This window comes from Myxine glutinosa, chromosome 14 (assembly GCF_964187855.1).
Source record: "Myxine glutinosa chromosome 14, kmMyxGlut1.1, whole genome shotgun sequence".
Classification (NCBI taxonomy): Eukaryota; Metazoa; Chordata; class Myxini; order Myxiniformes; family Myxinidae; genus Myxine; species Myxine glutinosa.
The window spans coordinates 73,399,780-73,411,619 of record NC_136274.1 but is presented as its reverse complement, the minus strand read 5'-3'; the positions used below and the strand labels follow the sequence as shown (position 1 = coordinate 73,411,619).

At 41.4% G+C, this 11,840-nt stretch overlaps 1 protein-coding gene across 6 annotated transcripts in view; it reads left to right on the top strand.

Annotated features, from left to right (window-relative positions):
- SFSWAP (splicing factor SWAP) overlaps positions 1-11,840 on the top strand; it is a 47,755-nt gene that overhangs the window by 22,388 nt on the left and 13,527 nt on the right. For all 6 annotated transcript variants that reach the window (XM_078768171.1, XM_068100956.2, XM_078768173.1 and 3 more), the window contains exons 8-10: positions 10,291-10,522; positions 10,651-10,782; positions 10,996-11,092. In XM_078768171.1, the coding sequence (XP_078624297.1) occupies positions 10,291-10,522; positions 10,651-10,782; positions 10,996-11,092 (461 nt within the window). The remainder of the gene's footprint in view (positions 1-10,290; positions 10,523-10,650; positions 10,783-10,995; positions 11,093-11,840) is intronic.

Genomic DNA, 11,840 nt, shown 5'->3' with positions numbered 1-11,840 from the left:
CGTGTTTTATATCCAAGCTCGCTCGCTCGTAACTCAGATCTCGGCTCGCATCACAAAGCAAAAAATCGACCGAGCGACGGCTCGTATCTCGGAGAACTCGTAAGTTGGTGCACTCGTAAGTCGAGGTTTCACTATATATATATATATATATATATATATATATATATATATATATATATATATATATATATATATATATATATATATATATATTATATATATTATATATATATATTTATATATATATATATATATATATATATATATATATATTTTTTTTATATATATATATATATATTAGGGTGGTGCTCAAAATATTTTTTTTTAAATATTTACTGGGACATGACGTATGTATGTATGTATGTATATATATATATATATATATCTATATATGTATGTATGTATGTATATATATATATATATATATATATATGTATGTATGTATGTATGTATATATATATATATATCTATATTAGGGTGGTGCTCAAAATAATTTAAAATTTTTTTTTACTGGGACATGGCTTTATGTTGTTCCTTTTGTTCCAAAATGAAAAGACACCAAATATGAAAGCAATCTGATTTTATTTAGGGGTGCCACATCAGCCTTCAAACTAAAGGTGTCTACAAAACTTTTCTATATATGGATCGAAAGCAAAACCAGAAGTTTCTTTTATGAAAATCCACCCTCCACTCACTTTCTTTGTATTCTAGCAAACACAAGTTACAATAGCTGCACAAATAGCACTATATTGCAATGAAAACTCAAATTCAATGATAACAATCCAAATGTTCAGTTCATAAAATGAAGAGACACCATATCACATAATATTAAAAAACCCAAATATAATGAGAAATGTAACTCCTATTTCTGGGCCTGTTTCACCACTGTTGCCTTCTTGGCATCGGGGTACATCTTCCTGTGAGCAGCAACAACTTGGAGCAGAGCTTGCTTTTGCTCTTCATCCTTTGTAAGGAGCTTATTGTAGTCTTGTATCAATGCGACACCCCTTTCTGCCCTGTCGTTCACCACGACTAAGCCACTGGCGGCTTTCTTTGCTTCCTGAAAGCTGGTTTCTTGCTCCCATGAACCAGGATCCTTATCCATCCAATCATTTGGGGTCCCTAGGATGCTGAAGAAATGCTTGGTGTGTTTTGTTATGAGGCCAGCGATTGACAGGGCGGTTCCTCGGTTGATAGCTGGTCTCTTTGGAGAGGGGTTTTCACCGTCATTTTTCAATGCTTCAATCATATTGATCTTGCTTTCTTTGTCAATTCTGGTGTCAAAGAATGCAAATGCCACTATAGTCTAGGGCGATTAGTAATTTCGTGTTTTTTGTTTGTTAAAATTGATTTAGCAATGGATTCTGCTTCAGAATATTATAGAGATGTAAAAAAAATAGGGTTCCATTTTTTCTTTTACGTCTAATAGGTAGTAATTCGAAGAAATCCAAGATGGCCGCCATAAAATTTGGAAAATACACTTTTGTGCATATCTTTGTATCTAGATATCATATAAACATGAATAATATGTCCTTTTATATGTTTTCAGACCCAAGGAAGCCATATCTGCCATTGTTTTTACAGAAAAATGCAAGGAAATTAAAATAGTGGGCAATATACCAGCCAAAATGGAGACGGCCGTCGTGAAATCGGATCGTATAATTTCCCAATTAGAATCGATTCAATAAACAATCTTCACTGATAACATTTATTTTGAATACACACACACGCACACGCACACACACACACACACACACGCACACACATACACACACACCTAAACATAAACGATGAATGAACATAAACGATCACATAAACGAATGCCTCATTCATCCTCATCCATATCTATCACACGCGGTTCATTGATGTTTGCTTTGTTGTTACAACTGTAACCCACACACCCACAAACTTCAGTACAAGGAATATTGTTATTGCGACAGCTACATCTTCCCATACACCCTTTCTTGCACCCACAGTTCACGAGATTCATTATTGCTTCTGGGGCTGGAGGATTCAGGCATCGACTTGGGGCATAAACCCCATCATCCGAAAGTAACTGCCAACCATACTCGACAGGTGATGGAAGGGACGGATGGCTTTCTGCTGCCTTTCTCCATATCATTGCGATATAATGTGCTCGCTGAACGTGTAACTTTAGCGAACCAGTGGTAGGTGGAAGACTCTCTCCCTCAGCAGCACGGTTGGGGAATAAGAACCAGCGAAGCTCGTTTACTTTCGTGTGAACTTTAGACTTGTACAGCAGACAGACGAAGCGTTCCAGCTGGGAACACACTTCTGGTGACGGATCAGTTTGTCCCAAAGACTCCAGAGCCTCCCATATCTTGTTGTCACATGTCATGAAGACCTTAAAGCACCAGTCCTTGCTCCTGCCAGCAAACCTTCCAGACATGTCACTTCCCGTGAATGCGTGGAATCCAAGTATTGCAGACGCACGTTTCTCTCCTAGCATGCCATGAATAGGTTGGACTGCAATGCTCCTCCTCAACTTTCCCTTCCCAGTGAGAAACCTCGTAGCAGGTGGTAGATCGTGAAATCTCTGAATCAGTAGGAGGAAGATATCGGTATCTGGCGAATCAATGATAACTTCTGCATCTTTGTCGACTGTGAGAGCATGCAGAATTAAGAGTGTATCGGCCTCTTCTTGGCTGTGCGTGAGTAGACTGTCTGGAACTTCAGTGTTGCCCGTGGTCTTAGTTCCTGATGTCACCATGAACTTCTTCAACTTGTTTGGATGAGCCTTGCTGTAAGATAGACACTTCACAGCCAAGTACTCTGTAAGCTCTGCCTTGGTCTTCACATTGGAAAGGAAATCTTTGAGTGAAATCTTCTGGATCAATGTACTATCCCTGACGTGATAGTATGTTGATTTCCCCTTTGTCCTCTTTAGGCGCATTTTGTCTTTCAGTGAGTTATCGATGTATCGGTCGAATACCAACCTCACGTCATCATAATGCACGGCAATATTTTCGAGGCGTTCAATGAACGATTGAGCAAAGTCACTGCATGTAATCATTTGTTCTGTTTTGGAGATCCCGTTAACAAGAGCCATGCCATCAATGATTATCACTCTATGGCGAGAAGTAGTCTCGTTTTCATTGATCACTCCTGATCTTGTGGTTGTGTCTGGGTTTTGGCTGATCTGAGAGGGTTCCTGCAAATTTTGGCTTGAGATTTCATAGTCAGTTGATGGGTCATTAGTTTCTTCCCCAGCGTGTGCTGCTGCATCATTCAAAGCGGCAATTCCCGCGTCTTGATGCTCATTGATTTCTGTCGAAATAGGTTCTCCTGGTGGATCATGTACATCCTGCTCTTCAGGCTCAGCCAGATGCTCAAGTTGACGAAGGATTTTTGCCTTGTCGTATGCCAACAAGAGGGATCCATCAGATGCAAATAAAGAACGTGGAACGATGCCAAATTCATAGGTGCCAATACATTCTTTCAGGTCGAGCTCTGGTCGGCTACGTGAGATAACGATGAACCTCTGCAACAATCCTCGCTCTTCTTTGACTTTGATCAGCTTGTCGCCCGATCTCACTTCTGTTGTGGCATTCGAACTCTTGAATGTTCGAAGTTTTCTTTTCGTCATTTTGTCCCACACAGAAAGTTTTCCCTCAGCTAAACGATCTGTGGCAAATTGCTGGAACATCTGTTGTCCGATCTCGTCGCGCTCTAAGATGTCGCTGGACACTTTTTCATTCATGACTTCTTTGGTGAGCAGGTTGTAGACCTCGTCTACTTCCTCTTCCATAAATGGATCGCCATGTTCACGGAACACCCTAGAAAGCTTGGAGGCATGGCTCATCACCCGGGAAAGCTTTCCCCCCGTGATTTCGTGGTGTTGTTTTCTGCTCTGGTTTTCACCAAGACCATATCCCTCCGCAAACTCGTGCAGTGACTTTGACAGCTCAGGTGCAATGAGGAAGAACTTGTCAAGCGCCTTCTCATTTTGAGTTATCCCTACGATTCCTCCAATCACCTTCAGTGTACGGTTTTCTTGCTCAATGCCATGGTCTGGGGCTATTGATGTGAAGCCTGCCAATCCTTTTGTCACACAGAAGTTCCCTTTCATGAATTCCCTCCACAGTTCTGGGTGCTGCTTTTCAGTCTCCTGCATTGTTGAAATGTAGAGAGGGAGCAACCGAGCATAGTTTAGATGATCGTGAGCGAAGAAGTACTTCGTGAGAGACTCGATGCTCTCCATATGCAGCAGCAGATCACGTTGTCTTGTACTTCTAATGAACAGAAGGATAGTCTCAAACTGTTTCATGTAGTTCAGGATGAAGCGCTGTATCTTGTTTGTGCTGACCTCAAATTGTTCCAGTTTTTTGGTCATATCTCTGGACTCCATCATGGCCAATGTTTTTTTGAGAATGTCGCATAGATTCTTCTCTGGCTCCATGCTCCCGCTGATGTCTCTCTGATATGCCTCTCCCAGACGAACAGATGACTCGTTCAGATAGGCCCTTTCTTCAGGTTCCATTGCCAGGAATCTCTGGAAGTACAGGTTGTACAAAGCGATCAGTGTTACCATGTGTGCCTCCAGAGCTCGATACAAGTGCCTCCCATTTAGTATTTGGCTCACTGTGGTTGGCGAGAAAAGTCCAGCCTCGACCCATGCCTGATCAATTCCACTCCCTTCCACGTATTTTCCTAATGCAGCTAAGGCCCAAAACACAACATGTAGCTCACCAGGTCGGAAGAGGAATTGCTTCCTGATGTCCTCGCGTTCCACCCACAGCTTCATCGCCAGGTCGTATAGCTGCAAATCGAGAGTCATGACTGTGATTGCCTCACTCCCCATAACACGAGTTGTGATGTTGTGAGCTCTCATCAGACCCGTGTACAGTGTATCATAGTCTGTAGGAGGCGACCTTATCAACGGAGGAACGAGAGCAACATTGGTCTTCTCACTGGACGAAGATAGCAAGGAATTGAAGGCTCCCCACGTCCCCAGAGCTGTGAGTTTGACGTCAACTTCTCCTTCCTCGAAGTTCAGGCATCCAATCATCCAGGTCATATCGGTTTTCTTGTTCTTGTCTGTCTCGGGTTTTGATGTGAGCAGCTTGCAGTCGCTCTTTCTCTTCTCGGGTGCTGGCTTCTTGCAGGTCAACGTTTTACAGCCAACTGCATCATGTATCGTTTGAGCTTTTGATGACCGGTCAAGTTCAATTGGTGGTATCATGGGTGATTTCTCCGGTGATACAGGCTGGTAGATCGCAATTGCTGTACCATGAAGGGTATTCATCCCGCAAGGAGTTGACTCTAGAAAATCGATGTTGTCCATGGCAAACCAGACGAACGTGTCCTGAACCAACCATGGTGGTAGACAGATGCCTCCGGTGGACTCCATTTGCTTCAGTACGGAGTTGGCAATGCTGGTCTCAATCTCCATGACCTTTTTGTAGGAGATGGCGAGGTCCAGATGTGCAAGTTTCTCTACAAGCGCCTTGGATCGTGTGTTTTTGTGTATGTCGAGAGCTAAGCCCACACTCAATGGAGTTTCAAATCGTTGTTTGAATGATCCATCCTCGCTTCTTGGTTCGTACGATACCTGTCGGTCAGATTTATAAGCACCGACAAAGCGCTGCGCCAACAATGATGCACTCACACCAATGGAGTCCTCCCTGTTGCTATTGCCTACTTTCCTTGTTCCCATGACTGCATGCTTGCAGAAGATGTTGAGCATCGGGGGTGGCTTGTAATCAGCAAAGGTTCCATTAAATTTCCATGCTGGGGAAGATGCGATGTCTTTCCTCAATATTTTCGCAGCTCGCAAAAGTACTTTAAAATCGTCTTTGATGCTGTCTGCTGTAATTGTGCTTGATATCATGTGGTCTTTGAGCTTTGTGGAAAGAATCTGCTCTGGCTTTGTTTTGTTTGAGGGCCGGCTGAAATGAACATCGGCAATGTTGTCTAGGATCAATTGTTTCAGGTATGGCTTATAACTATGGTTGTCTGAGACCGGAAAGTCGTGCTCCTTAAGTAAATTGACATAGGTTACATGAATTTCATTCATATTCAGCACAGCATTTTCAGTAGTATCATTCAACGCAGTTTCAACAATTTCAATGAGTTCAAGGTCTGATAACACCTGACCAAAGTTAACATTGGTTGTTTCTGTTTGTTTTTCCGTCTTAACTATAGCACGTTTGGCCTTAACTACACATGGTAAATGATATTTCATGTCCTCAGCCATTGCTTGCAATGGGTCAGGCGAACTTATGACACTGTTCAGTCTCACTTTCAGATTGTCATTACTTGTTTCTTGGCCAATGTTTCTGATCTGGAGTCCCATGTTCTTTGTTGACACATTGTGTAGTTCACTTCCTCTGTCTTCCTGGCATATGACACATCTGAGCGCGTCAAATGTCTGTTCTCGGGAACACCTTCTGGATGTTGACGTGCTTTCCCCTAGATCACTAGAACTTGGTCGTCCTCTCTTTTTCAGTCGGATTTCTGCGGCACTGCCTGATGTTGTTCCTTTCTCAAACCTAGCCTTTGCTCGATCAATGTGCATCTTATTGGTAACATCTTTGTAACAAGCTTTATGGTAGCGGAGACCTTTTGCGAGCAATTCTTCAGCAGAGGAATATTGCAAACGTCTATTCAATGATGCAAACTTTGTTTCACCATACGTGTACTGTTCCTCAGCACCTGCCATCAGTTTCTCGACAGAGGAGAGTTTTGGTTTCGTTACAAAGGTTGTATAGTCTGTTTGCCCTATGGCCATTTGGCATACAAAACAAAGTCCGAAATCTACTGACTTCTCAATCTTCCTGGGTGGTGAGTCACTCATCTTGAAGGTAGGTGTAATTTTCTAGACACTCTTGAACTGTCGTCGGTCCTGCAAAGATAGATACTACTATTCAGATTCACATTTCGTCAACACAGTCAAAACCAGACCTTAACTAGATGGTGGAAACTTAATTAACCGATTTCATGCCGGCCGACCCCACTTTGGCTGGTATATGTCCACTATTTTATTTTCCTTGCATTTTTCTGTAAAAACAATGGCAGAAATGGCTTCCTTGGGTCTGAAAACATATAAAAGGACATATTATTCATGTTTATATGATATCTAGATACAAAGATATGCACAAAAGTGTATTTTCCAAATTTTATGGCGGCCATCTTGGATTTCTTCGAATTACTACCTATTAGACGTAAAAGAAAAAATGGAACCCTATTTTTTTTACATCTCTATAATATTCTGAAGCAGAATCCATTGCTAAATCAATTTTAACAAACAAAAAACACAAACAATATTGTTATGACATATGGGCCTGCACTACTAGTACTGGGCTCATGTACCACGTGTGGTGGCCAAGTGCCTTCAAGGCTGCCTGAGCCATCTTCTGATTGATTTGTTCAAACTTTTCCAACTTCTTGAAGAGGTTAATGTCATTCAGGGGAGCCTCAATAGCTTGTGGAGCCCGAAACCAAGCCTGAACATACACAAGGCAGACAAAAATGTTGAAGGCTCGGAGTTCTCTCGCCTCTCGAAGTGTCAAGTGGAACTCTGACCGAAACATGAACACCTGTAGTGAATATAGTGCTTTTGCCATCCATCTGGCTCTGTGCATTGCTCCTGGAGCCATGATCCGGATTCCACGAGGTGGGATTCCTCCCATGTAGATGACAGTCAGTTCTAGGAGTTCACGATAATCATCTCGTGGCTGCTGATCTTTCAAACACACAAGAGCAAATTCCAGAGCTTCATCCATCATGTCATTGTTCTGTGCAAACTCAGCTGCCATATCAGGATCTGTGAATCCATATTTTGGTTGGTGATGGGCAATGGACGGCCACTCCGCCTGAAACCGCTTAAAAAGCTGGATGTCAGGGCCTGATGAAGGACCGAAAAGAGTGGTGAAAACATCTCCCAGAATGATTTCGTGCGCATGATGGCGGCAAGCCAAATGAATTAGTTCAGTCTGTAGCTTCTTTTCAATGAGGACAGCAGCCCCTCCACGAACACCTGAATTGCTGGCCGTTGTGTAAAAAGACAAAGCCTTCACCTTGCCCACAAGGTTCCAGCTCTTCAGTGTGTCCACTACAGCGGTTGCCATAGCTTCTCCTCCCCCGTCAGGTAACTTCAGGAGTGACAATGTTGATAGGCCTTCTTTTCTTGGGACGAGATATCCCACCATCAGATGATGAAGAACCAGCCTGTGCCGTGGTCTCAGAGTCAGAGTCTGAGTCTGTGACTTCCATAGCAGTAGCACCCTTCATGACCATTTCCTGTCTCTTATTTTCCTTCTCTGCCTTAGTCTTCTCCTTTTCTTCCCTTTCTTTCTTTCGCTTCGTTTTTTCTTCCAACACAGTGTCTACAGATCCCATTGAAGCCTTCCTCTCTGAGAATTGATCGTGAAGAAACTTCCTGTCCTCGGGGTTGGTGATTATGGCCTCCGAATCTGCATGCCTAAGATCAAACATCTTCTCCAAGGAGGCCTTGAAGGATGCTTCCTTTTTCTCTTGGGTCGCACCACCCCGCTTTGCACCTTTTTGGAGGCTCCTCCATTCTTCATATAGCCTCTCCAAACGATGGATGCAGTGCTGCTTCGTCGTTGTAGGTAGGTGAGCTTTTTCCCAGAACTTCACAACCTCTTCAATGGTGAGGGTTGCACTCTCCCGGGCAGTGCGATTCTCCTTCTTCAGGTGATGGAAAAACAGGACAAGAGATTGATGCACAGTCGGGAGCTTGGCACCTTTGATGGCATCTCCAGAAGTGGACCCAATGAGATACACATTATCCTGAGCCCAAGTTTTCAATGAAACACTGGTACTAGCACATGCCATATCTGCAAAATACGCAAGAATGTGGGTAAAATCCTGTTAATTCTTACTCCACAGGGTCACTCTCTACAAAAGAGCCACAGTCAATAAGTTAGGCCTACATATTACACACTAAAAAAGCGTACCCCTGACCCCGGGAACCTGTACAAAACATGCATGAAAATTGCCCAGATAGTGATCATAGGAAGTCTCAAAACTGTATGTATAATATATTGTATATAACTATATATATAATGTATAATGTGTATTTATGTATATTTATTATTTAATGTATATTTTATGTATAAATTTAATGTATATTTAATTATAATGTATATATATTGTATAACTATATATTTATTTATTATATTTAAATTTTAATATATTATATTTATTTTTAATATATTATTTAATGTATTATATTTGTCTATATTTGTATAATTGTCTATCGTATAATTGTATATATAATGTATAATATAATATATATTATTATTATTTAATGTATATTTACTATATATTTATTTTTAATATTATATTTAATGTATATATATAATTATGTATTTATTTTGTGTATATACAGCCCAAAAAATGGGAATTCATATTTTTGCATGGGGGAAAATTCATCACTGATGTGGCACCCCTAAATATTATTGGATTCCATTCAAATTTGGTGTGGTTTCCTTTGACACCAAAAGGAACAAAAATAGACCATGTCCCGGAGAAAATCTGCATTTTGATTTTTTGAAGCCCACCCTAATATATATATATATATATATATATATAGATAGATAGATAGATAGATAGATATATATAATATATATATAGATAGATAGATATATATATATGTATATAGATAGATAGATATATATATATATATATATATATATATATATATATATATATATATATATATATATATATATATATATATATATATATCTATATATATCTATATATATATATATATATCTATATATATATCTATATATATATCTATATATATATCTATATATATATCTATATATATATCTATATATATATATTGCCGTGTTCCCGGGGATTAAGATCCCCTGGGGACGAATGGCCAATCAAGCTTAAACTCCGAGGCGTTCACTCAAAATATGGCGATGTTAAAACGCGCGGGGGTGGAGGGCAGCGAGTGTTTACCTGCACGGTTTCCACTGGAGCGTCCTCGAATCACGATAATCAAACAAGACCGACACGGAATTCAAATGCTACAAATATACAGGTTTAATGACAATAATGCCAGGGACAATAAATGCACGGTAAAACTAAAACCCTAAATGAGACGTCTCCACACGGACTCGTATACAACACAAGGGGAAAGATTATTTTCTTTCTTTATTTTATTTCTTTACAACAAAAGATTGCAACACAACACTTTACAACACAAGAAAGAAAGATTCTTTACAACACAGGGGAAATAAAGAAAAAAATATTCTTTATTTTGCCTCACCATCCACTTCCCCACAGTGCTGGCTGCATACTATGGTTATTACGTACTTCCGGATGGTTCTTACGTTCCTGTGACGACCGCAACGGCTTCTTATGACGGCTACCAACTCCTTCCACCGCCACCACCTCCACCTGAAGTCTATGACCAACATCTCGAGTCTGTTGGGGTCAATGCCGAACTGACGGACACGTCGACCTCTGCATTCACCGTGAAAACCCTTCCTGGCCCTTCAGATGCCATGAGCATTAGGTGTGTGCCAAGTCCGTATTCAGTAAAATCAAAACGTCATGACCTTTTGCCAATCATTTTCATTTACATTTTTTTGGGTTGGGATGAAGCTGTCCAGCATATATAAACGTATTTATTTATTTCCTCAGTCAGTTACCACCAACACCCAACTTGATCCCACCACCACCTGACGTGCAGCCTGTTATCGACAAGCTGGCACAGTATGTGGCTAAGAACGGGCGTGACTTCGAACTCAGCGTCATGGCGAAGAATGACACAAGGTGTTTGACCATATGTGACTGATTATTACGGCAATGAAGGTCAAATGTTTGCGATATTCAGAATTGTTGAAAATTTGTTTGGGGATGCAGCCAGGGCTCTGGTCATTGTTTCCCTTTGGTGAATTATCTCTTGTACCTTTATTTGATTACCTTACATTGTGTCAAATTTGTCGAATGCCACATTATAATCGACACCTGTCTGTATGACCACAGGTTTGAGTTTTTAAAGGAAGGTCACCATTACAACGCCTACTATGAGTTCAAGAAGAAGTGGTTCATCGAGAAGGAAGGGGGTGATGCTTGGACGCAGGTGCTTGCTTAAGGGGTTGTGGTGGGGGGTGGGGGAGGGGGGGTTTAATGTTCTGCAGGATGGCAGTTCCTTTCTCCCTTTTGGCTGTTTGAGATGCCAAATAGATGGGCCTCTGATACTGGTTCAAGTCTGAGATGCTCACTTTCATGATCATTAGCTATAGTTTTGCATTGACTTTGGAGAAATGGTGAATAAAAACGTCTCAACTGAAACTTTGAGCATCCCAAACCCATCCCTCTCTGTACCCACCGTACCCAGTCGTACCCAGCTGCTCCTGGACTCTGTGTCCTTTCCTCCTGACAAGGTGGAAAAGTTTCTGTCAACCCTCGACTCTGATTCTGCAACTGGACCTGACGGCATCAGCCCACGGGTCCTAAAATCTTGTTCTTCCGCTCTTTCACTCCCTCTCTCTGTTCTCTTCACCCTCTCTTTTGCTCAAGGTCATCTGCCATCTGCTTGGAAATCTGCCAACATCACCGCTTTGCACAAAAAAGGTGCAAAAACAGATCCCAGCAACTACAGACCAATCAGCCTTCTCCCAATTATCAGCAAAGTCATGGAATCCATCATTGCTTCAGATATGAAATCTTTCCTCTTCTCCAATGGCTTGATCTCTGATCATAAATATGGTTTCAGACCTGGTCACTCTACTCTGGACATGCTGCTTCTGCTTTCTCAACAATGGATGGAGGTCCTCAATGCCAAACAGGAAATTAGAGCTGTCTCCCTTGACATATCACGTGCCTTC